Genomic DNA, 26,318 nt, shown 5'->3' with positions numbered 1-26,318 from the left:
TTTGGTTCAAGGCCAACCTCTCTTTAAAATTAAGTTGGTCTAGCATCCATGCAATCATGATAAAGAAGCAACTAACTCTGTAACTCCTTAAAAGAAAACCACAATTTTTTTTTTCTGGAAAAAATCTTGAGGACCCACATGTTTCCACTACCATCTGTCCCAAACACCAAACCAAAATATTAGCCATAATTCACACATACACTAAGTTGCTTTTCCAGACAACTTTACAACCACCTTTCCCTGATAGGGGTGACCAGGGATTTTGAAATAAATAAGAATTAAGGCCAGTGAAAAGGATTATTAGTAAAGTCATAAATAGAAATTAACCACTTCTAAATCTTTGTCCTCCTGCAACCAGCATGCACTCAGCTTGCCTCACCTCCAGCTCCTTCCTCACTCCAGTTTGTAGTTCTGTAAAGTGAGAGGCTGTACCTGCACTTTCTCAGCAATAAGCCGATCCAACCAGCCAGTGTCAATGCGGTTCTGCTGGAAGCTTTCCGTTTCCAACAGTTTAATCAAGTACTCAACAGTGGTTCGGAAATCCCCTCGGATGGACAGCTCCTTCAAAGCCACTACCATGTTTCTGAAAGAGAAAAGAATACCTGTTATCTACCCCATACTAACAGTAATGTGCGAGCTGGTAACTCTAGATGGTTCCCCATGAGCCGTTAGGTAAAAACTGTCCAACGGTAACAGCAGAAGAGCATGTGTATTAGAGCAAGATCCTATATGATAACCTTGGGAATGAGGGAATATTGAATTTATTCAATCTGCTGCTGCTGTGAGCACAGCAGCTCAGCCAGTACCAGCTATGAGACCAGCAGTTCCCACTGCTATCATCATCTAGGCACCTACCACGTGTGAGAGGTACACATGAAACAGACAGACGTGGTCTCCATCCCACCAAGAATGGAAGAGTAAAGGCTCTGGATGAAAAATGGTAAGGATGACAGGTCAGAGAGTCCTGTCTTATGATAGATGCCTTAATGTTCCACACCCCTTAAACACTCAATGGTTTATAAACCATTATAAGGCACAGGTACAGCGAGTCATCAATGATTTTCCTGTTAGAAGTTTTCCACCAGAATGCTTTCAAAGAGGGACTTCAACACAACGGTAGCTATGTCATATCCCACCAGCAGGTGTACAAGGCAGGAATGAAACAGAAAGGAAAAAGAAAGAGAAGTAAGTAAAAAGTGAAGAAATGTAGGTGCAATACAGTGGAACTGCAAAGCAAGACAGGATGGGAAGCCTGACCACAATATGAAAAACAAGATTAAAGAGAGGGAAGCTTCTCTTAAAAACTCCTAGAACGAGTCCTGTTTTATCCATGGCAGTTCAGATCAAAAAGGACCAAAACAAGCAGTTTCCAAGGTTATACCACTTTTCTGACTACTTACGAGATGGCTTCTTCACGATTTTCTCCCCAAGAGAAGCAGTGACCAAACTGAGAATCGGCAAATTCATGAAGCCCTCCTGCAGCAGCAACACTGAAATAGCCCCAGACATTCTTATTGCTGCGGAAATTCAGTTCCTGAACGGTACCAGAACTGGGCTTAAATCCCTGTAAAGACAGACAGACATCGCTATACAACCTAAAGAAAAAGTACATAATTCAGAATTAGGGGAGTCATTAGAGTTCAGAAGTCTAGAGCACCTCTCTGTGCTGCGACATGACACAGACACAAATAAGCTCAGGCTGTGCCTAACCAGCGTCTACAGAAGTGTCAGGTAAATGAGATAAGGGAAGAATAATCTTTTAAATTTAGAATCATAAAATGGTTTGGGTTGAAAGGGACCTTAAAGATCAGCCAGTTTCAACCCCAAACTGCCAAACTCTTCAGGGTCAGCAGCAGGGATTGAACCTCAGTGTAAAGCCTACGGCTATCAGAGTGCGATCTGTAACCGCAGAATTTAACCACTCACCTCATCAGGATTCTCGCTGGTGATACGTGCAGCGATGACATGGCCACGTGGACAGGGGACATGGGCTGAATTCTCAAAATCAATAGATGTATCTCCCCATGGAGAAACACCATACATCACTCGAATGTCCTTGATCCTGTGGAGGGGAATCCCCATGGCAATCTAAGGAACAATAACAATAATAATATAATCACTAAGTCAGCTTTCCTCCTCACAGGGAGCACCTATTCCTTGAAGAAATAATTCCACCATTTCTTTGCAGAAGCTGATGCTGCAGTTCCAGCACAGCAAACACACACGCCTGCTTTCTGCTGCGAGCCTTCTCCACTGACACGTCTTGGAACATTCATATTTCTTAGGACAGCTGAGCTCTGCGTAATATCCACCTTAAGCCCTTCAGCCAGTATTTTCCATTGACTGATTAAAAGGCTCCAGAGAAAGCTGGCCAGTGCTAGGTCAGCTGAGGATGGGCATGCATTAGGCCTGTTAAAAATATACTAACATCCAAGTGAGACAGAAGGCCCCTAACTGGTTATAGGAAACTGGTATTTTACAACTATAAACTGTGGAGAGAGTAACCTGTAGAGCTGGCTGCAGACTTATGGAGCAAAATCCCACCTGTTCTGTTAATTAGCTGGTTTGTTTTTTTTTTTTACAGCTACAGTTCAAAAAGGCTGAGCTTTAGCTTAACCAGACACCAAGAGACAAAAGACCAAACCAGCTACAATATCAATGTGCCATTTCATGAAAATGAATCAGCAATGTGAAGAACAGTGTCCCAACAAGGAGGAAATCACCTGACCAGTTACAAAACTCTCAACACCTGGCACATACAGACACAGGCCTACTGGAATCACCTGCAGAGGGAAGGCTCAGGCTAAAGCCAAAGAGCCTCCTAACAAAACGAAGATGATCCTGCTCCTGAGCAGACTATAAGGCATGGCAGTTCAACTGTTTGTTTTCCCTACCACCTACCCAATAACTTCAAACTGCAAACAGCAGGGAGGAGAAAGAAGCTAGAAAGAAAGCAAGGGGGTAAGAATGGAAGTGCTGAGAAAATGGAAGTAGAAAAGGACCTAGAGCCCCTTCTGTGGTGTAAGAGGGAAAGAAGACTGCAGTATTCATCCATCAGCGGAAAAGATTGGGGCTGAGAGCGGTGGCAGCACACAGGGAGTTCAGTGGGGATGCACAAGGGAAAGACGAGCCACAGCATATGCAATAAATGCTTCCTATGGGATCTGTGCAGGATTCCCTCATTACTTTGGGGATCAGAACAACAAAAACCCTACTGGTTGATATAAGCTGTAACAGACTCCCCCTGTGAACTGGCTCCCCCTTGAAAAAGCAATAAATCAAGACAAATTCTTGGTCACTCTACCACAGCTACTGAAGTACCTAATTATCAGCCTCAAACCCCATTTTGTAGAAAGGCAGGGCCCTCAGCCAGGAGGATGAAGCATCTGCCATGAGCAAGGGGCTCAGAAGAGGTGGAAACAATTGCTCTGGAAGTCAGGAACTGCTCATCAAAATTACAAACACCTAAGACACTTTCCAGAACTTCAAATGACTGCTTAAAGATGAAAAATCCAACTGTCTATGCTTTTTCCCTCCCCCCTCCTTTTGTCATCAGAAAAACTGAAAAGGCTGCTGTCCCTTGGAGGCAGAGGGGGCGATGCACTGCTCAATAGCGGCACAACATCTGATTGCTCTGCTAGCCTCAGAAGCCAACTCATCTGACAAAATAATTTCAGAGCTTAAAGTTGAACTACTTACAGCTAAAGTTTGTCGAGACAGGTTTTTTTTTTTACACACAACCTCTCCTTAAATCAATTTTCCTATCTCTATATTTTATACCTCTACTGCTGCCCCTTGCATTCCCTTTAACTGAAAGTTTCCCTGAGCAGTCCATGAGGAACAACTAGAAAATAACCTCTTTGTATTCCAAATCAGAAAGAGCCAAATGGTAGAGCTACAACTTAGTGCAACAGTGATAACAGAAGGCATGCACATATATTTTTGGAGCAGTGAATGAAGCTTTGCTACAGCCACACAAGATAAAACCCAAGCCGAGAAAGTACCAAAATAGGCCTTGAGTTACGGGGTATTTTTGTTGGGCAGGAAAGGTGAGAGAGTCACACACCACCTGTCTGCACATGAGGATATAGGTCATATTTGGTATATTTCTTTACCTTCTCTCCTTTATCAGTACCAAGATCTAGCAATCTGCATAATGCCACTGTGTGAGCCAGTTTTAACACAGCACCCTGGCTGTGACTCAGGCAAGCGTCAGCCTCCCTGTTTTACTAAGGTTTCAGCAAAACAGGTTTTTCATGCTCAGGCCTCTTCAACATCCACAGTTTGAGTACTTCTGAAAGCCTCCAGAAGCAGAGGGCCTGGGCACCTGACTCACCTGGAGCTGTGCTGCTGGCAGATTAACATCGGCTACCATCTCGGTGCAGGGGTGCTCCACTTGTAGGCGGGGATTCAACTCCAGAAAGTAGAAACTGCCATCCTGGCTGTACAGGTATTCCACCGTGCCTGCGCTCACATATCCCACCATTTTGGCAAGCTTCACCGCACACTAGGGTACATGAAAAAAGTCTATTTAATTTCTAGGCCCCATTCTCAGTGAGCTGGGCCCTGTTCATCCACCCTACCCACTTCAGACATTTTTGCTGGCATTCAGAAAAGCTTGTAACACACTCAAGAACTGCTCAAAGAAAAGCACATGGCACAGGAGTTTTGATTTCCAGCTTATTTCATTCACAATTTACACAGGGAAGAGTTTGAAGCAAATATTTATAATATAGCAGTAGAAAATTCATACAACTCCTACAGCTTGCTTTCAGAATAACAACATATATTTAAAACACAATTCCCTTGAATTTTTGAAGGGAGCTCTACAGCTGTTTGTCAGCATGTAGCGAACTCAGTTTTGGAAATGTAAGTCGTTGCCCAACCTAAGCAGCTTACAACATGCAACCCTATGTTGCTCCTTTAAAAGATTCAACAATGCAAATCGCTTGGCTATGTGAAAGAAAAAGTCCTGTCTTGCAAGGAAAAGGTAAGTTGCAGAGCCACCCTCACCTGTTCCATGTGCTCAAATACCACTGAAGTCGCAATAGAAGCGGGGGCCTCCTCAATAATCTTCTGGTGCCTGCGCTGCACAGAGCAATCCCGGCCAAAGAGAGAGATGGCATTGCCATACTGATCTGCCAGGATCTGTACCTCCAAGTGGCGGGACTGTTTGGCAAGTCTCATTACAAAGATTGGGGAGCCTGGGACTTCAGCTTGAACCTGCAGCAGAGACAGTGTCAGAGGCAGATAATTTCTAGCAAGCACCTATTTCAGTCATCTCAAGTTCATTTTTAAGCAAGAAACACCCACGAAATTTCCCCTGGGCCACTTAAGGCTGAAAATACCCTGTTTTTCTGCTCAGGTTTCCTAGGTAACCCATAAACTAAAGAAGGCCTGGGTCCCTCAAAATTTTATAGTTACACTGCACATGCCCTTCATCATTTGGATTTTTTCAGCACGTCCTATGATGTTTAGCCATTTGGCAATTGGATTGGATATGCAGATAGATCAAAATACTACCGAGATACACAGCAAAGAAAGCACAAACTCATGATTCAATGTAGCTAAACAGGCTCTGATACATAATGCAGACTTTTTCAGTTCTTTACTATTTCTGATTCAGTGTTCTCAGAACCACTCAACCTGAACATTTAGAACAACAGTACAAATCAACGGGAAACATTACCTGTCTAAATAGGTTGGGGAAATCATCCGCATTGTTAACTTTCCTGATTCCTTTACCTCCTCCTCCCTCAGAAGCCTTGATCATGACAGGGTAGCCAACCTCCTCAGCAGCCTGATCACGATGGGCAGAAAGACACGGGTAAGTACAAAAAGTTAGCAGAATCAAGTTGAAAAGATCATTATTTCCCTATTAATTTGTGTCCAAGCTTCCATGTTTGATTCCATTTAACAACCAAGACATGAATGGGACAGAAACCAGACTCCAGTTTGAGAGGGTGCCTGTAGCTGGAAAAATCAGCAGTGATTTTGTGACTACAGAAAACTCTAACCTCTCAAAGTGGTCACAAATTCGCACACCATTAAACTTACAAACTCATAGAAGAGTTGTTTTGTAATAAGGAAAATCATTAATCTGGGTTAACGTGGAAAAATCATACATGCCACCCCCTCTTTTCACAAAACAAAAATCCCAAATCTTGTACTGTGCCAGGAATGTTTCTTATTCTAGAAATCTTCCTCAAAGGAACACTCAGCAAAAGACGAATCCAAGTGTGAGGTCATCGGTCTCTATTAAAAATACCTCCTTCCAGTGTTAAACAAAATGCAGAAGAAAGTCCTCAATGAAATACAACTTTGTTCCCATGTTTATCTCTTTCTCCTAATTCTCACCAAATTCTGCAGGCTTGGCCCAAAGAAAGATATGTGAAAGATCACTTTCCAATTTCAAAGACTCAGTTCTGCAAGGCTGACAGTCTGGTTCTCATTTCTATTCCCATTAATAATAAACTAAGCCTGTAGCTCTCTCCAGGTGTGCGTGCAGCAAGACCTCAAATAGCTTCAAACTACAGGCCACCTACCCGCAGGCCATCATCTGCATCTTTCACATAGCCTTTCTCATAGAGTTCCTGAGGAACATTCAAGATGCGCTTCTGAAGATCATTCTCCTGCCAGTCCACTCGAAGACCTGAAACACAGTGTTATTGTTTTAGCTCATTCTACAAGGCTCAGTGAGAACTCACACATCAGGCATTGGCGAAACAAACATCAGTCACAGCCCCACAAGGAACTAGCTTGGAAGCATTTACAAAAGAGTGAATGTGAATGTAAACAGACATTTCTGTTTTCTGGGGAGCAGATCTTTTAATCCAACAAATTACACCCTCTTTCATTTACCCTGTGCAGTTCTGAGAAACAGGCTGTTATTTACAACCTTTTGAAACTGTACAGAGCTTCCATGGAAGCAGGGTATTGGCCATGTGTTCCAAAAGTGCGTGCTATAAAAGAAGAGACTGCAGAAATACCGAAATATTACAGCTAGACTGTTAGACTAACATACTTTACACAATATGCAAATTTTGCCTTATATATCCGTATAGATCATAGTCACTATGTCTAAGCCTTGAATATGACAAATTTGAAACCCTAAACAGATGGAACATCTCTTCAAATGCCTTTTTGTGCACAAACACTTCTTAATGATTAGATGAGTTGAAGGAAAAAAAAAAAGATCAGAATGATCTTGACAAACACAGCAATTTCCTCCTTACCACTGCCACTCCAAGGAAGAGTTGGGATGCCAGCAGTCTGCGCCACGATTGAAGAAGCAATTTTATCTCCTAAGGCCCACATTGCTTGGCTTGGAGGACCTGGAAAGAGCAAAAGCAATGCATGAGAGAGACATAAAGAGATGCCAGATATTAGGGAAATGGCCAGAAGTCTGATTTGGGTTCCATGTAAGAGGGATAACTAAACATTCATAAGCAGCGTTGCTGCATGCTACATCTCAACTACTCTAAATCAACATTTCTGAACCAAAACATAAAGCATTAACTGTATCAGCCAGGAAACTAAACATAAAGCATTAACTGTATCAGCCAGGAAACTAAAGCCAAACAAACTGAAGCACTTTTGACCAAGAAGGAGGAAAAGGAAACTGAAACCATAGCAGTGCAACCATAGACACATCAGAACAGCTCTTTAAGTGCCTGTCCTGTTAGAGAAGTCCTGGCACACAGAGCTTGCAAGCACCCCTTCCAAGTGGCCTCAAGCTGCGCCTGCTCTCAAGGGGACAGCAGGCAGCAGTAACTGCTATCAAGCATGCACATCACATGCTACTGGAATAATAACTCAGTGCCCTGATTTTACTCAAAATGTGGTTTGCATAGGACTGTATTGTATGAGAGATCTAAACTAGAATTAAAATAGAACTTTTAAACCCACTCCTCTTCAAAGCCCCAGAGTCTTTCTGTGGTTATGGCTCAAGACATAACAGAAAAAAAAAGATCTGCTGGAATTCAGAACATCCCTGGGCTACGTTCAAACCATGACTTTTATCACAAGTCCATCTTTAGTTTTAAACACAGCACGTGTCCAAAACCTTATCCAATATTCAGATCCATGTGGTTCAGGAGATGAGGCTTACTGCAACAAACACCTCCAGTACTTGATTAACTACACTGCTAACTAGACCACAAACGTCATGTATTGTCCACACAGAAATCCAGTCTTTCTGTAAAAGTGAACTACAAACACCCTCTTTAAAAAGACAGCAGGGGCGTCCAGCATTAAAAACAGGAATCTTTTCTGACTTCGTATCTCACAATATTCAAAGACAGCTTGGAGAACTTGCCACTTCTCCCATACAAGAACTATTTCCCAGCATATGCCCAAATCTTATCTAGTTTCATTGGCCTCAATGACTGGAACCAGCGTACGCTGTTAGACAGCATATTCTATGGCTCTGACTGCTGTAGAGAACACACCATCCATCTCACATGTGTACACCATATCTCATGGCTCTGCTTTAGACTCAGGATTTTCTATCTCACTGAAACCACTCATCTTAAAATAAGGACTAGACAGTAGATCGGACATGTATATCCTCACCCATGAAAGCAATTCCATTTTTGTGAAGCAGTTCTGGCAGTTTAGGGTTCTCGGATGCATGGCCCCAGCCAGCCCACACAGCCTACCAAAGAAAATAACATAATTCACTCTTTGTTTCAGTAAAACAAGCAACTAGGCAGAAACAGAAAGCATGCAGATACTTCAAGTCTTTCTTGTCCTCATTGAAAACAGCCTCATGACGTTCACAACCCAGACCAGCCTCCTGAAGTACATGGTATGCTTAGTTTAAAGGGCTAGCGTCTTGCATCTTGTAGACACCTCAAAGAAGGCTGCCAAAGCAAACTGTTGAAGAGGAACTAAGAGTAGTGAAGTGAAGGATTGAAGGGAACCTTCTATCTCCATACTGGAAATCCACTGCATTGTAACATGCACTGCCTTTTGGTGCATAGGTGTATGTATTGTATATATAGTATAGGGTTGCCATTTCCATGTCTTTGACCTGTCTTTCTCCCAAGACACAACTTATCATTTAAGAAGAGAAGATTGCTTAGCGTTATCTCCTGCTCTGGAAACTATCTTTGACACTTCTCACCTGCACTGGAATCCGCTTAGCAATATCAAGAATGAGTTCCACATTTGCATAGTTGTTGTTGTTTGGTCCTCCTGGAACTGGGACGTAGTGATCTGCCATTTTAATATACTCTGCAAACACAAAGATGATCTCATTTTGATTGCAAACCTAGAATGGTACTCGGTATAAAACTCCCTGGATCTACAGAATTTAATCTCCTCCCAGAAAAATCTGTTACTTGTCAGAATGGTACACAATGCAGTGGAGATACATTCAGCTTCTTGAATTCTTGTGGGCGCATAGCTCTGGGCAAGGCGAAGGCTGTGCACCTTCGCTGGTCTTCACAACTCACCTGCATTTGCTTTCAGATCCTCAGGAGTCACCATGACAACAAATCTGATTGCCCGCTCATTCCGAAACATCTCATAGGACCAGCGTCGGATGGATCTCATGCATTTCACTGCTGCAATGCCATTATTTGCTATCAGGACCTGAGTATAATAGAAGTAGGCATGAGACATACTCTAAATAGCACAAAACACTAAACAATAATGAAAACACTTTTTTCTCTGCAGACTCTTTGTTCAATTTTGGAGCTGTTTTGGTAGCTATCCTTCAATTCTGCAAGAACATTTAACAGCCTATCAGTCAATTCAGAAACCAGCACGTGTTCAACCATAAAGATTTTAATGTATTAGGCTTTGCTTGGATTAAAGAGCAGAAGCACACATGAGAATAGGTATAACGATTGGCTAAAATGCTCAATAGCTGAAAGGAAGAGACCTCATCCATTAAATGAAATGTATTTTTAAATACATTTCTTAGTATTCTTTTTCTGGTCTACTTTTGCTGTATCCATCTTATAAATCCTTCTGTATCAGCAGGAGCACTCCAGCTCGCTCAGTTGTTTTTCCTGTCACACTAAGCTAAAACAATGACATGTCTATTTCTCACATAGAAAGTAAAATGGAAACACAATTACAGGCAGATGTACAACTTTCACCCTCAGAAATATTAATATTTTAATTTCTGCAATGTATATCCTTAAGTAAAGAGAAGTCATCGCTCAAGAGAAGAGAACAAAATGCAATATGCTTAAGTCAGAAAGGTCAGTAACTTACCTTTTCAATAACTTTATTCCCTCCAAAACGAGTAACAAATTCTGCTGGAGAAGCCACAGTGAAATCCCGCTGCACGTCAACTTTCTTCCTGTCCCGGCCTTGCTTTGTGAGGTGTAAACCAGACATGCTGGGCCTAAGGAAATTTGTGGGAGACATAAAAAAAAACAGCTTGGCAGGGCTGATGTACCCTAATAGATGAGGATATGTGAATAATTTATAAAGCTCCCCTTGGCAGTATTCCCCACGTATTAAGCAGAATCGCTCCTTGCCTCTAGTCCACTGCCTTGCAGGGATGAATTTGGTTTTTAAATATGTTTTGATTATGTCTCTGCAAAGGCCAGGTTATCTGGAGAAATTCTGGTTATGCTAATATATAAACAGGTGAAAAGAGATTCGCTGTATATTGCTGCCCGGCACAGAACAACAATATCCTCCACACTGCTCTCAATCCATTTAGGAAAGGGGGGAAACAACAATAACATCTTCTGACTTTGGTGAACCGAGCTGCTAAGACTCTGCAAAGAAATCCTCTTGGGGAACGACAGAGAATGAGAACAGCCTCCAGGTGAAAATAAGAGACTGTGACTGCCTACTTAAAATCATTTTCCAAGAATTTGCCACCATCCAGTCTTCAATATTACCCACAAAAGTTCAGAGAGCCAGAGAACAAATTAATTACTTTAATTGAGCTAAAAGCAGTAAAAGCCAGTTTCATGCCTGACAAGATCACACGCTTGCTCTCTGTCTGTGTGGTAATGCAACAGTTGCTTCTCTCTCTTATGCTTCAGCTTCCACAGAAATAACACACGGATAAATCACCCTTTGCTTCTGCAACCACTACAGGAGTTGATTTGCTAAAATTTACAAGGCTGAAACTGTGAGAGAAAACTCAACAGAAAAGCAAAGCCCTGCCCTTCACACCATGCGTCTACCAAAGCATGACTGTGGCGACAGTGAGGTTCTTTCTATGTTGAAGCCCTACCTCTCAGGTCACCCCACAGCTTTCCTGTTTTTCTAACTGGATTCAGGGCAGGTTTTTTTAACAGGCTCCTTTCCCCCACCCCCTTCACTGATGCAAAGTCCTTCCCCCTGCCACCACACAGGATTACAGAACCTTTTTGTAGGAAGGGGAGATGAATATAGACAAGGCGTTGTAATGCTTTTTAAGATCCAGCTGCATCCAAGGGGGCCGGTGCCACTGCCACAGCTGTGTAACCAGCACTGTCTGTCCGCAGGAGCCACGGCGGCCCTGCTGGCTGCCCCTCGGCTGCAGGGAACCCGGCAGGAACCTCTGGCCCCGTCAGCTGCTGAAGCGCAGCTACCATTGAGCAACTCCACAGGGAAATTGGATGGGATGTGGTAGAAAGTGACAGGAATTGCAGAGGGAGGCCATGAAGGGAAAACCAACCCAAGGACATGACAAGTCATGTACAATATCCAGAGGTCTTTTAAACACTGCCACCAAGGGCAGGCAGCCTGAGAGCTGCACCTGTGAGGATCACTGCCCCACGTGAGGTGTGGATGAGCTACATTTGAGGAGCTGGGGACAGCTTGAGAGGAAGCACTCAGACTCCAATGTACACTTACATTATGTCCTATGAAGATTTACCTAGCTGGAACGAATTAATAAATCCTCCTTAGCATTTCACCAGGAGCAGAGCAATGCCACAAACCAGTATTTTGACTACAAAATTTGCCAATAAAAAAAGCCCTGAATAAACTGTAGCTCATATCTGGTCTAAATCCAGATTCTTCTCCTACTCATCTTTCCTGTGAGCAATCATGATACTAACACAGAGCACATATTGGCAGCAAGGATCTTGACCCATATCACCTAGAACAACCTATTCAAAAACGTATACACCAAATCCTGTTTTAACCAACCAAAAACTGAACTAGAACAAAAGGCAAGCTTTCAAGTAAGGCAAGATCAGTGCCCAGCTCTGACCATAAAGACATCTTTATACACCACACGTAGGATGCAGTGGATACTTCCCTTGATGATGATGCTCTCCACCTTCGAGCATGCCATCACTTTGGCTGTGACATTCTACTGTGGCACAACCCTGACAGCGAGAGGATTTCCAGAACAGCAAGACAGCATATTTACAGCACTTGAAAGTTGGATCCTGTGTTGTGCACTACCACATCAATCTTTCACAAAGGTGATATATTCTTATGATAAATGGCCATGGTGGCAGAGAACATCAAGTTTTAGTATTGCAAAAGTTGAGCTTAACTGGGAAGTGAAAACCTGTTCTAAGCACAATGAAAGAGACTTGGAAGCAACACATGAAGCCAGAGCGTGAGAAGTAAATGTAACTGGAGAAACAAGATCAATAGGCTGATTTTAAAGCATGCTAAAAAAACAGCGGCATATCTCCCAGTGATATTCTGGAACATGTAAATGGCTGTACCAGGTCAGACCAAATCACAGCCAGGCCAGCAGCTTGTCTGAAAAAGCTGCTGGCTGATACAATGAGCACAGGAATGAGTTAAGTGTGCAGAGGTTCTTCCCCTGTGCACTTTCTCTACTTTCAGCAAACTGCACTTTCAGAGATAAACGTTGCCACTGAACTTAAAACTTGTCCATATCAGCAACCATTCACAGACTGCTCTGTGATAACCTCAGCCCAGGAATTCAAGCATAGGCAGGAAAAAGACAAAAGGTATAATTAAGAATTAAGGTAGAATTTCTATTAAATATGTGTATTTAAAGAGTGTCAGGATCTATGGCACGGCAAAGAAGAGCACAGTCCAACAAGTGAGAGAGGTTTATTCATTACAGATTTATTAACAGCAGTCTCAACAAAAATAGAAAAAAAATCTTGGGGTCAGAATCTATGAACACGTATGGTATCCTGCCAAGCTGAAATTACTACATGCATAAAGACACTGCTAGAGATAGGATGTCAATAAAACCAGAGCTTCATCATCCACAATAATGCACAAACACTTGTTCATAAGCAAGTAGAGTTCAATTTGTGACAGTAAGCATTCCATGAACATTGTTTATTTACTAATAACCACAGACTGCATATTAAAATCAAAACAGGAGAGGGTTTGTTTGGGTTTTTTTTTGCTGGGTAAGATGAGGTAGTAGTTGGGCAGCAAGGAAGAACACTGAGCTCTAAACAAAACAGAATAAATGCTGAGTTAGTAACAGTCATCCCTATTAATCATCAGCTCACAACTGCGGTGCTTTGTTTACACAGGAATTTTCAAAATGCTCATCCATCCTTCAGAGTTCAGAGATTAGAAGTTGTGCAGAATCTCAAACTTTAACACTGATTCCCCAGCTAAGATGCATTCCAGCATCCTTCTTACAGACTGCATGCAGATACCTCACAGTAACCAGCAAGGTTTCAGAGGATAAAACTAACATGGACAAATGTCAGTAGGCATTTCCAGTGCCGAGTGCCTGACTGCCTCACTCCCAGATGGCTCCTACTATGAGGAGGCAATCATATCTGTAATTCTTACCTCTGCAGCATGTGATATCTCATTTCCTGACTCTGCTCTGCAGAATCCTCCATGCTGTCTCAGTGAAGGAATTAACAGATTTCAGGCTTGCTTATGACTCGCCTAGGGTAGCTGCTGGTATTTTATTTTTTTCAATACCGCAGCTCAAAACCCAGCAGCAGAAAGCTGCAGAGAGCCTCTTGCAATCAGGCGAAGCAGTGGCACTTCCCAGATTGCTTCAATCTTTTAACCTTTGTCCCTTGCTTTCCACCACCCCTCTCTCTCAGTCACTCTTCCTGTGACGCAGCATGCACGGAGAGCGGAGCAGCTTCCCTCTTCTGCATTCAGAGGAAAGCAGCTGATCAGGAAAGAGAGAAAATGATCTACAGGTTACGTAAGCGGGCTGCTGCAGCCCACACGATGCACCGTGGATGCTTGCAGTGACGCTCAGCCCCACTCCACGCTCCCCACGACAGGCATCAGGTGAGGGAGCGGAGATGGCACAGCTTCCTCTCACACTCTGCCTGAATCCAGAGGAACATCGCACCACCGGCTGCACAACTGTGCCGGGAGCAGAGGAGCATCTCCTCAGCAACCAGCTTTGCATAAGCAAAGCAACAACTACAGAGGTCAATTTGCCTGAAGAACTGAATCAACGTGTAGGATTTAACGTCTGATTTTCAGGGGGAGTGAGGAGGTGACAAGGAAAGCATTTGCAGGGCTGCAGAGAAGGAAGTCAGATGCACAGTTTGTATGGGCACACAGATCACAGTGGTGATCCAGACATGAGACAACAGATCACACTGGACATCAGCCTGGAAGCTGGCAGACCCTGAGCAGGTCACTCAAGTTTTCCATGCCTCTGTTTCTCCACCTATGAAACAGGGATGAGATCTTATAGCCAAGTGCTCTAAGAATAAATATCCTTACAAGCAAAGGTGCTGCAGTGCTGTGGGGTCCATAACCTCACTGGAGGGAGGAAGAAAGTTTTCTCACAACCCAGCGCACGCAAAAACATACATTGCAAACTTGAGGTGGGAGAAGGATGAGCAATGGCAATGACTGCCACAACACAGAGATGATTAAACCCAGACTGGAACTAGGACACAGCAACCAGGCTACATTTTTAATCTGAGGACATTTAGGTCTGTCCTGGTGTAGGGCCACATGAGGTGGCACAACTTTTATGGGATACACATATATTCCAAGAGCCTGAGCACAAGCCATGCAGTCACGCAGAGGGGATCACTCAAAAAAAGGAATGAGCACCCAAAGGAGAAGTGTCACACAATGACAGTATAGAACCTTGTGCCCTGAAGGACAAGGTGAGGTCACTGCAGAAACCAAGAATAGTACAGGCGATAAGAGCAGTAACCAACAGCAAGTGCCATGTGTCTGATCAAGCACAGGCTAACAATTCTGTGCAGATCCAGTTTCCTCAAGCACTGTCACAGCAGGGCAAAGGGGCAGCGACACACTGTGGCTGTGAAGAGGGCAGCCACAGTGAGAACATATCCTTCACGGGACATCAGAGACAAGAGATACCGGCGAAAGAATAGAGTTTGAATATACAAACCCCAACATTATATACCTACCCAATAACTAAATGCCTCTCTCACCTATCATAGAATCATAGAATGGTTTCGGTTGGAAGCGACCTTAAAGCCCGTCCAGTTCCAACTCCCCTGCTATGGGCAGGGTCACCAACCACTGGATCAGGTTGTTCAAAACCTCATCCAATCTGCCCTTGAACACCTCCAAGTCTTTGCTTCCTCACTGACGAACTACTCAAACTGCCCAACTACAAAGTAGACCAGAGATTTCCCATGTAATTCACTTTAACACAGGAGTACGTAAGGAAAAGCAGCTTGTCTTGAAATATTTTTCAGCACCTTTTCCATCTTGAGATGCAGCACTTACCCAGCTGTGGTACACATCTCAGAGCTCCCTGCCTCCCACACCCTGGCCCTGAAAGTTGGCTCTCCAGGCTCCTACTTCCCTTCACCTCTGCAGTGAGGCTACCACAAACCCGCCACTTGACCAGTTCCAAAGAAGCCTGCTTGATAAAATCTGTGCCACATTCTCCTCGGTCATCATTGTGTAGGACCAGCACAACCCAACAGACATTCAGTGACCCCACGGGATATGCATTTCACTAGAAAACAGTATACAGAAAACAATATATTCCAACATTTTCAAAATAAAATAGTTGCACTATCTATGGTTCCATTCAATTTCTTCAGGGTCTTTATATTGATTCCAGAGTAAAATTTATACATGGTATAACTGAAATTTCATTTTTCAGTTTTTGTGAAAACTCTTTCCCAAATATTTGCCTGGAATCCAACCCACACACACACACTTCCCAAGCCAAACAGTTTCTGACCACTGTAGCTGCAGGGAAAAATAACCTACAGCTACACAGCCCGATGCTGGAGGAGCAGCATGGTTAAAAACATTCATCGTGCCTTCCATCAGCTGAATCCGCTGCTGTGAAATCAATGGATACAATGTGCTGCAGATACCTACAAAAACGTGCTATGCACGGATATGTCATTGTGATACAATACTTACCACCAAACACGCACATGGACTACAAAGCTCGTTTCCCAAACATAATTACTGCTCAGAACCAACATGGCAAATGTATGAGAACCATCCCCCTCTTCAGACCCTAGGCCTGCTGCTAGACAAAAGGACTGCCTCGCTGTTCCCTCCTGTTCCAGCCTCCAAGAATAAAAGCATTCACTACAGACACATACCTGACGCACATCGCAGCTAGGAGCCTGCATTGATCCCAGCAATGTAACATGCCAAGTGCTATCCGTGACGTAGCAGTTTATTCCAAAGGCAGTGATGCATTAGCTGGCTCCTTTGAAAGGCAGCTGTGAGGAGACTGCAGCACATACACACATGCACACACGCATCCTGAGAAAGGGGCTTTTTGATTTTTTTTTTTAATTTTTTTCCTCTGGATTAGGCCTGCGAAGGGTGTGGAAAGAGAGTAAGTCTCACCATCAGTTTGGGCTTTATTTCTTGCAAATATGTACGCATTGATGTGGAAATGTGTCTGATCAGTTAAAGCACCCGTAAGATCTGCTCCAGTTTTAGATCTGCCCTTGCAATATCCTTCACAAAAAGGCAGAGAAAAAGAGCAAGCACACATGTAGTGCAGCAAGCTATACTGAATTATGCAGCCGGAGTAAACGATTTACTGTGTCCTGGCTAATAGGCACTGGGAGGCAGCAATCTGGATTTAATCAAAGACAGGTTTTGCCTGCAAGTTTAAAGAGACAGGACAGTTGGCTTTAGCACAGACGCTGCCAGAAACCAGAGCTTCAGCCTATAAATCAAAACAAAATGAGACTCAACTCAGCTGACAGATTAAGGATTTAAATAAAGGGCACAGAACAAAACCCAACAACAGCCCTCTCTCTGCTCCCTGGCAAAATAACTTCACTTTCATGCTAAGGCAGATTTTGAACAGCCAAGGTGAGTCTTTAGCCTAAAGCAGTAACTTTGGTTCCAAAACTACAGAGCCCTATTGGGCACAAGCTGCTTGGATTCCTCTCAAACAACCAAGTGCCAACACACACACAAAAAAACACCAAACCAAACATCACTGCCATTATTATGGGAGGGAGCCTGACGATTTAAAGCTCCTCTGGGTCCCACACACTCACGTACTATGATCAAAACCACGTCACTCCTGAGGCTCTTCCACAGACCCCATGACCCATTCCCTCTGACAGCGCCTCCCAAGGTATTCTGCACTCAACTTCAGCAGTATCATGCTCCACAAGCCTCCAGCCTCCTGCACACTCCAATGCCTTAGGCGCTAAGGGCAAAATTGTTTGTGGGCTTAAAATCAAAGGTAACAGCTGAGCTACTTCCAAAAATTTGGCTTTCAGTTGGTGCAAGTGGATTGTCAGGTGACTTTGTACACCCATTGCATTGCTTATGAAACCCGAGCCCTGATGTATAAATACCAGAAGACATGGCATTTATTCTATTTTAAACAAGAATTTGATACAAGATACCATCTTTGAAGCTAGGAATTAAATTTAGCAATAGTCAAGAACAATTTATTAAACAAAACAAACAGACCCAAAATACTTTCCGAGCGGCTTTTACAGGGAAGTTACTTAATCTACCAACAAAACTTCAGAAAGGAGCATAGCAACTGTCTAAGAGCTCACAACACGACAAGCAAAAGCTATATCCCAACAGGACCACTGACTTCAGTTGGAAGCACCAACAGACATTTCTGAACTCAAAAACCATCACCATTATTCCTGGAAACAAAAAATATTAAGAACAGGTAATAAAACCAAACATATTATTTTAAGGTGCAAATCGCAACACAGAGTAAATTTTGTTGTAGACTGTATACAAGTAGAATATTTCCCTTGAGAATACTTGTTTCGATGTTGAATGCTGTAACTAACAGAGCAGGGAGGACATTCACATGATTTTTATTACTGACACTCTTTAAATAAAGCACAACTACAAGCAAGCAAACAATCGGGACATTTTAATCTGCATGGTTACTCTTACAACACACGACTTCTGTCAAGCACTTATGTACCACACAGCATTCAAAGTTCATTATCAGAGTATGGCTTTCTCAATCCTATGAAGTAGCAGCCAGCTGGCACAATCAAAGGTGTCCATAGATCTCTTGTGGAATGGCAGCCTACACTGTACAACCTGTCCCAGCAAGACTTTAGCAACACCATCGACACTTAACCAGATCAATAAGGTGATAGATGGAACAACCCAGCGCACACACACTCTGCATGCCCAAATGAAGAAACAGGAGTTGGCATACAGTCTAATCCACAGCTGGGTCAGGATATATTGACTGCACATCACAACTCTGCCAGACGATAAGGCTCTCAGCAATGTTTTCCAGCTCAGGCAGCGGAGCTGCAAATCGCAATACTGAACGTATGCCAGGCAGTCTACTGAAACATCTACACTTCCTGAACTGAGAATGCAATGTTGCTTTTTAGGGGGGAGGCCAAGAGCAAGTGAGAAGCAGCAATGCCTGTCACTGCAGGGAAAGAGGTTCCCAGATGAACAGGTCTGATGCGAGGCACAATTGCCATGAGACTCCCATCCTGGCATCAAAAGCTCAAGCATCTCTCACAATGACTTAAATTTGGCCTCTACTATAAGGAGTCTGTTTGCTATAAAATAGCACAAACAGGACAGTTTATGAGAGCTGATGACCATGGAAGAGCATTTCTAATCACCGAAGTCGTTTTGATTTTGAGATAGTGCTCCTCAGAGGGGTAAAAATCTGCTTTGAGACATCAAGAAAAGCACAGCAACAGCTCCTGCACAGAAGGCACAATCACTGGCTCTGAATATGATAGTATGGGTCAGACAGTCTTACAGTCAACACAAAGCAACAAAATGGAGCTTAGAGGGGAAAGGAAGTTTTACTGTCTAAACTTCAGTAACCGAGAGTATGAGGAAAAAACAACTTGATCAGATGGCTGACGACCATACCTTTCAGCTCTCCTGTGCTGCAAGAAGAAACCTCTTTTCTCTAGCTCTCAGAGCAAGAGACTTACTACATGGCACACTACAAAACGGTAAAAGGATAGTTCAGGTACACTGACAAATCCTTTTTCAGCTGACTAAACTCTGGATCTTAGTCCAACTGTTCCCTGAGAAGGAATTCTCTGTAGCTAAGCCCCTCACTTCAAACACCAGATATCTTCATCTTTATCAGACCAAACTTCCTGTGTGAAACTAATCAGCAAATGGAAAGATTATTGGCACCTTCATCAAAAAGACACGCTCCCTTGGACCTGCACCTTGTTTGACCTTGTTGGTCAAACTGCACAGAACTCCCCATGAATTCATCTTTGTCACTTCAGAAAGTGTTGTAGCTTTCTAACTAAGAAGAAGAAGCTGGAAGCAAGAACACCCATGTGTTCCATTAATTTACTGCCAGTGTGACTTCAGGCAAGTTGTTGAACTTATCTTCGTCTCAGTTTCTCCATCTGTAAATATTATTTTGAAATCTTTTGATGAAAGGCACTACCATCCTGGAAAACTATTTCAATCCACCTTTATCTTAGAAAAACAGTCTATATTGCTGTAACTTCTCTATTTGATTTGGCATTTCTCTCCAATTTAACTAAGAGTCAAGCACCCTCAAAAGAGTTACAAAGTAAGCAAGTTACAACAGAGGTGCTCAAGGTTGTGTGCCTATTGCATTACAGCTCTGATGCAGGCAATGTCACAGAAGCTGTTTGATTTTCTTGCTTACCTATTGTCCGTTTCCACACTAATGGTTATGTGCTCATCCAGTTTCTTCTGTTCCCAAAACATATACAGTTACAGGGCTAGATCTTTTCCTGCTTCAAAACTACCTTTTGTGCTGCCAAATTATTGTAACTGGCAGCCTTTGGAAAGGTAATCCTCCTCAGATTTGGTTTAAGATTTTATATCTATCATATTAGTGCCAGCTGGCTAAACATGTCCATCAGCATGGCCATAACAACCCTGCAAAGTATGGACTCATCTCTCTTCTGCCCTAACCCAAAGAGTCCGCTACTGTTTGTTTTCAGTGGTCACCTCCCTGAGGTGGGAAGGGAATCACCAACAAAAGGACAGATCAAAATTCTTTAATATCCACAAGCAAAGAAACTGGAAAACAGAAGAACAAGCTAAAAGGATTAGCTAGTCATACAAATATCGACTCTTCATCAGTAGAAGCCAGAAGCCTTTTGGCTTCTTCAAAAACAACAAAGTGAAGGTAGCACTATAGTGAGACTCAGACTGTCCTGTACATTCCTGGAATAGAACACCTTTTAAAAAGGCAAGCAGAAGAGAAGGCTCTTCACCAGAGAGAAAAGCCAATGGGCACATCCCACTTCCAGTATGTAAATCAGTAACACTGCAAAAATACAGGGGCATTTTGACAAGCAAATATTAACAACATGATGTCAAAAGCCCAACTTAAAAGTTCATTTGAGCCATGAAGAACTAGGACTGGGAGTGAAACAGCCCTTCTCCCAGCTGCGAGGCCAGCACCTCACTGAGCTGCAAGCAGCAGCAGACACATCGAGCTTTTCACCACTTGCAGGATACCGGTCTTTAATCACCAACAAAATCGTCTCTATCCAAACTGAAAAACATTTCAAGTGCTATGGAGTCACTGCTCTTAGCCAGGGGTCCTGCCAATTCTTTGGCTACATACAAAGGAGCAAATGCCACATAAAGACAAAACAAGCAAATACTGTCCTTGTTCTCAACAAACATGGCCCATCTAAAAGACACATGCAAGAGAAAAGTTTAAAGATCTCAACCGACACATTTCAGTTTTCAGAAAGCCAGGAGAAGAGACAGGCAGTATAAGCAAGCCTACTGTAACAGTCAACAGCTGAGACATCCAAAAGGCGCTTAAGGAATTCAGGCACAGATATTTCATTAAAACCAGTGGAAAATAGAAGTTTTTGATAGAGACAAACATACAAGAGATCATTTAGAAACAGAATGCTGGAAGACACCTTGACACAACAAAAACATTTGAAGCCAAACCTGGATATAAGGTTGAATCTTTGAATTATCTTTGGAATGGATGGGGTAAAAAAGACTGAAGGCTGAATCCAAGTACTGTTTATCCATACCTCATATGGCTTGCCAGGCCATCCTGAGCATTAGAAAGTCCTAGATCTGAAAGGGAGTCGGAGCTGACAGACACAGGCGACAAAGACCTTTCTTTCTCCTCCAGCAGATCAAGTTTCACCAAGGAGCTTGTCTCATCTTCTGAGTTATCTTCTGACACAGAGCCAATAATAAAGCGAGAGTGAGCGTTCGTCTCCAGGGGTTTTGTGGGTTGGGAAGACTCTTCCATGGCTCCTACAAATTGAGCTCTCAGCGCTGTAGGGGGTAAAGGAAAGCAAAAAAACAAAACCTGAGGTTAATACCTGCTATTGCAGGACAAATGAGAGGACAAAGCAAGGTTCACCTCTGACAGGAAATGCAATGTGAAAACACCACAGCTGAACCCAGAAAGGACTCCAGGATCAAGAATAGTTACTTCTGCTATAATCATTGACTTTTCTGTTTGCACAGGGACTATGAGATCAAAGCAGCTGGTCATTCTGATCTGTGGCAGAACCTGCTAGTTTAGACAAAGCTGCAGTAGTCATTTAAAAGAAAAGAAAAAAAGAAAAGCCATACAAATGCATGAATAGAAATCCAAAGTTGTTGGTTTATCATTATTCTTTGGTCAGTTAGTTAGTTATTGGTGAGATTTAAAATCTAACTGGATGTGGACCTGGGCAACTTGCTCTAGCAGACCCTGCTTAATCAGGCAGTTGGGACAGATGATCTCCAGAGGCCTTTCCATCCTGTGCAATTTGGCAATTAAAAATTTGTACTTCAACACCACCTGAACGCTCGAACTCATTGTGCTAGTACTGCACTGAGCATTACTTACTGCTAATCAAATGATGGATTTGATTGGTCAAAACCATCCCTTTCCCAGGCTGAGCCAAAGCGAGTAATTTTGATTTTTTACTTGGAGAAGCATCCACAAATTCTGGAACAACTACAGGGTCTAACTTAATTATCCTATAAAAAATGATTCTGTAAGAGTTCACTCTCTATATATAACAGGTATATTATAATAGCATATATATATATAACAGGTATATATATAACAGCAATGAACTCCTTCCACATACTGTTGTGCCATCTGCTTTATCCATAACCCGAAAAGATCAAGCTTTAGGAGGACTTCAATCTTCAAAGCTCGTTCAAGTCTGAGGATAAGTCATCACCAGGATGACTTTAACAAATCTAACAATCCATCTCTGCCAAAGTGGAAGGTCTCGCTCCATTCATATCTACTTCTTCCGCAGTTATGTGTTCACATTGCCTATTCCCCACCAGCTCTGGTGCTTTCGAAACCGCCCTCTGATCCAATTCAACAAAAGCGTCAGAACCATAGCCAACCAAACAAGATAATCTCCTGCGAAGTTAGCAAGCGGAATTGGAGCAGCGAAGGGAGGTGATGGGAAGACACCAGTAAGGAATGAAGGGGACAGAAGCCAAACCAGCCCTTTTTGGCAGCAGTGAACTGTTAAGACTGGCGCAGCCATCTTCTATATCTTCACCTTGACTTTAACCCTTTTGGTCCTAGACCATCCATGTCTGCTCTACGGGAATATGTTGAAACTTAGTGGCATGACTTACAATTGTCAGAGGAAAACACACAAGTTCAGGTCTCCATTTTCCATTTAAAAAATCGTTACATAGAAAGAGAAGCATATCTCAGTATGGGGAACTCTGAGTACCAAAAATTCAGTGTTGTTCCAACAAGGAATAAATGCAATTTCATCAACATTTAAAAAAAACAATAATTACAGCTGAGCATGACCAGTGGAGGAAACAAAGGAGCATCTCACAGCACAAAAACAGGTGGGACAGGGAGTAAACATTTGATACGCCATGTTCCTCCTGACTTTGGTGCACTTACAGGTTAACTACACACAGCTGTACAGGCCACATCATTACACAATTAGGAACGCACTAACCTCTTGTTATTCTTGCAATCTGAGCAGTTATCCACCTCCAAAACAAACTGGAAAAGAAAAGAATCAACAGGTAAATATTATTATGAAGAATAGTCTATGTGTGTTTTCCAGAGGATAGGAGTCATTGAACACGAACCTGTCACAAAAGAAGCACAGGTACAGAATAGACTAGATCACTTGCTGCAGGTCACAGAGTAAACCAGGAACTGAACCTGCAATGTTCCTGTCGCGCCATGGCACCTCCAGCTTAGTCCATCGCTCTGGCAACTCCTGAGCAACGTGTTAGCACACACCTCATCATCCCACACATATTTCAGTCCTGTTTCTAAAAGGAACTACACTTTATACCCGCGCTATCTACCCGTGTCTAATTTTTTTCCCCCTGTCAGCTTCTGCATCTGCTGGCCAATTTCAGCTGAATTTGATGGTCAGGAGTAAATCCCTAGGATAATTAGAAATCTCTGAAAAAACGGCGGCTAGAAGACACAGACGTATTTTTACATGAACAAACCTAATTGTTTACCTGCAAAACAAATGGTGATATGGCAATACAGACATGGACCAGACAAGGGGACGTTTATCACAGGACCCCATCTTCCCAACAGGTACTTTACTGTGCAGAAAGGACTTTTTAGATACCCTTATGTCTCACACTACATTGACATCCTACACCAGTGGGACAATCCCGTCAGCCCCACTAATTACAACCATGTTATGTCAAGCACAGGGATGCAGGATAATTGGTTTGATATGAACATGACAGCTTCCATCCGGTACACAGGCGAAACTGGTCCATGGTATAATATAAATAGGACATGATAGTAGTTTAATTAAAAGTACAGACAAGGAATTTAGAGACTGCAACCCTTAAACACCATGCTCCTTCTTTTCATTAGTAACTGAGAATTAAAAACTGATCTAACTGGCTTATGCACTTTTGCCATGAATGTACTTGGCTGAATTATTTAGATCAAACTCTGTGTTGACATCCCTACTCCCACAAACTCCAGTTTCACCGGGGCCACAAGCAGTTCATTTTACAGAGATGTACTTAACCATTTTGTGACTGAGAAGCCACAAATATGTCACCAACATAGGCATAAAAAGGGTAGGTCGATCTGCCTTTTTTGAGGGTACAGATGGAGAAGGAGGGGAAGAGCAACCATAAAGGCTGCATACCTATCCATCACATGCAGAAATCAAGGCATACAGGAGGAGTTCTTTAACTGAGGTGCTTGGGCAGGACTTATAGCTCAGGGAGAACAAAGGTTAATCAAATGTTGTTCGTGCATACAAACATGAAGACAATATTTATGTGTATATTTATCCTGGCATCAGATCACTCCTACAGAATTTCATCCAGACAGATTTACTCTTCATACAAGCATCAGTGCTGAAGAATCTGGGATACGGCCAAACTAACTTAAATTCTTTCTTAATGAAGAAAATCTTTTTCTAATTTCAAGAACTTTTATGTTATAAGCAAATTTCAAGGCTATTTTATTTCTGAGCAGAGAAGGAAACAGGCAGTGAAGCATTTCACTCAAATACCCCATGAGAAAGCAAATGCCAAGATTCCCAATCCCCAATACCACACGCAAACAACGTAACTCGAACATCTTGTTAGTATAACTCCATTCAGAAGCAGTTATTCATGAAGCCCCATTCAAGTCCATTTACCTGTGCATTTCCAACCCCTTGTAGTCCAGTCCCAAAGTCATGAGTGCTGCCGAAGTTTTGCAATCAGCCAGTAACTCAACTTTGCATTGAATTAGACATAAGCTCAGCTTGTTCTCAGTACGCTAAAATTTGTTATTCACTTTTTAAAACTAATTTCAGCATTGTCTGGGGCCAAATACAATGCATACTTCCTCGGAGATCACCACACAAAAGCCTTTTACTTTCAGTGCTGCAAACAGAATGCACAAGTCTCACCAAACCTCTGCAGATCACTTTCACTGTCTGAAACAACTGCTGTGGTTTCTAACAAGCATCTTGAGCCCAGCTGACCACCAAGACAATATTCATGTGTAGCCACAAGAGATGTAGTGTTTAACAACGTTGAACTAGACCCTAAAACTTGTCTGGATCCTCAACTATATAGAGCCCCTACACTTCTTTTTGCAGGTTTACATAGCCTGTCACACCAGTTAACTTTTGCAGAGACTGAATGGAATTACACAGATTGAGAATACGATCCTGTAAAGACTTAATAACAGGTAACATCATGCATTGAGCCTGCTCCGTTACATAAATATGTTTAATCACAGTTGAATCTTCACAGAACCTGAGCCATGCTGTCCTCCTCCCTCCCTCCTGAAGCCGGCTCACATTGGAGGCCTGCAGATACACAGCACTTTCCTAACTCCCCAGATCTGCAGGCATCAAGGTATTTAAGACACAAATCATGCTTTTTGTATGCCTCCGCACAAACAATGAAAACTCTGCAATCCAAATTAAAAAAGTAATATCTTGTATTGCCCGAGGCGAAACAAAACCCCATTCACTTCTCTGCTGCCCTACTACTATCATTAGGGAAATATTTGGCTTGCTAATAAAATGCATACATAAAAATATTGGACTGTAGAAGTCTTTTAAAGTTTCATTTTAAGATCACTTTTATTCTTGTAAAATACACCCAGACACTAAACCTACACATCAGCTGGAAATAAAGTTTCTAGTTTTTTCAAACCACTCAATTCTGAAGACAATTACACTACTGAGGAGAACCTTATTTCAGTGAAAATGTCTTGAAGACTCCTCCAAAAGACTCAAAATAGTGCCTCTACAATATCGATAAGTCATATAAAAAAGGAAATCTAACAAAACAAGTTTGATTTAAAGGTCTTCTGTTTAAAGCCCATGGATCTGTGGTATTGCTAATCAACAAAAATAATTGTAAACCAGTGAAATGGACACGTGTAAGTCCATCACCCTAACTGAATGAACACAGGTAACAGAAAACAAAGGAAGGAAAAAGGTAAAACCACAGTAAAATAAAGACAGTATCTGTTCAACAAGTTTACTATTCAAATGCTTTCCCTAAACACATCAAAATCAGTAACA

At 42.5% G+C, this 26,318-nt stretch overlaps 1 protein-coding gene across 9 annotated transcripts in view; it reads right to left on the bottom strand.

Annotated features, from left to right (window-relative positions):
• The window catches only part of ACACA (acetyl-CoA carboxylase alpha), a 128,090-nt gene that overhangs the window by 100,617 nt on the left and 1,155 nt on the right, over window positions 1–26,318 (bottom strand). For 2 of the 9 annotated variants that reach the window (XM_054085068.1, XM_054085065.1), the window contains exons 2-15: window positions 23,253–23,299; window positions 21,339–21,591; window positions 10,228–10,360; window positions 9,459–9,597; window positions 9,128–9,237; window positions 8,575–8,656; window positions 7,236–7,334; window positions 6,546–6,652; window positions 5,690–5,800; window positions 5,014–5,223; window positions 4,337–4,507; window positions 1,927–2,088; window positions 1,401–1,564; window positions 433–583 (exon numbers count right to left, since the gene is read on the bottom strand). In XM_054085068.1, coding sequence (XP_053941043.1) covers window positions 433–583; window positions 1,401–1,564; window positions 1,927–2,088; window positions 4,337–4,507; window positions 5,014–5,223; window positions 5,690–5,800; window positions 6,546–6,652; window positions 7,236–7,334; window positions 8,575–8,656; window positions 9,128–9,237; window positions 9,459–9,597; window positions 10,228–10,360; window positions 21,339–21,565 — 1,866 coding nt within the window. In that variant the 5' untranslated portion in view covers window positions 21,566–21,591; window positions 23,253–23,299. Of the gene's footprint in view, window positions 1–432; window positions 584–1,400; window positions 1,565–1,926; window positions 2,089–4,336; window positions 4,508–5,013; window positions 5,224–5,689; window positions 5,801–6,545; window positions 6,653–7,235; window positions 7,335–8,574; window positions 8,657–9,127; window positions 9,238–9,458; window positions 9,598–10,227; window positions 10,361–13,710; window positions 13,963–16,451; window positions 16,634–21,338; window positions 21,592–23,252; window positions 23,300–23,388; window positions 24,693–24,932; window positions 26,261–26,318 lie in introns of those variants that run through there. The other 7 variants (XM_054085062.1, XM_054085064.1, XM_054085063.1 and 4 more) reach the window with 7 other exon arrangements.

This window comes from Cuculus canorus, chromosome 20 (assembly GCF_017976375.1).
Source record: "Cuculus canorus isolate bCucCan1 chromosome 20, bCucCan1.pri, whole genome shotgun sequence".
NCBI classification, from domain to species: Eukaryota; Metazoa; Chordata; class Aves; order Cuculiformes; family Cuculidae; genus Cuculus; species Cuculus canorus.
Note: the sequence above shows the minus strand (reverse complement) of the source record. Positions and strands in the feature narration are given on the sequence as shown.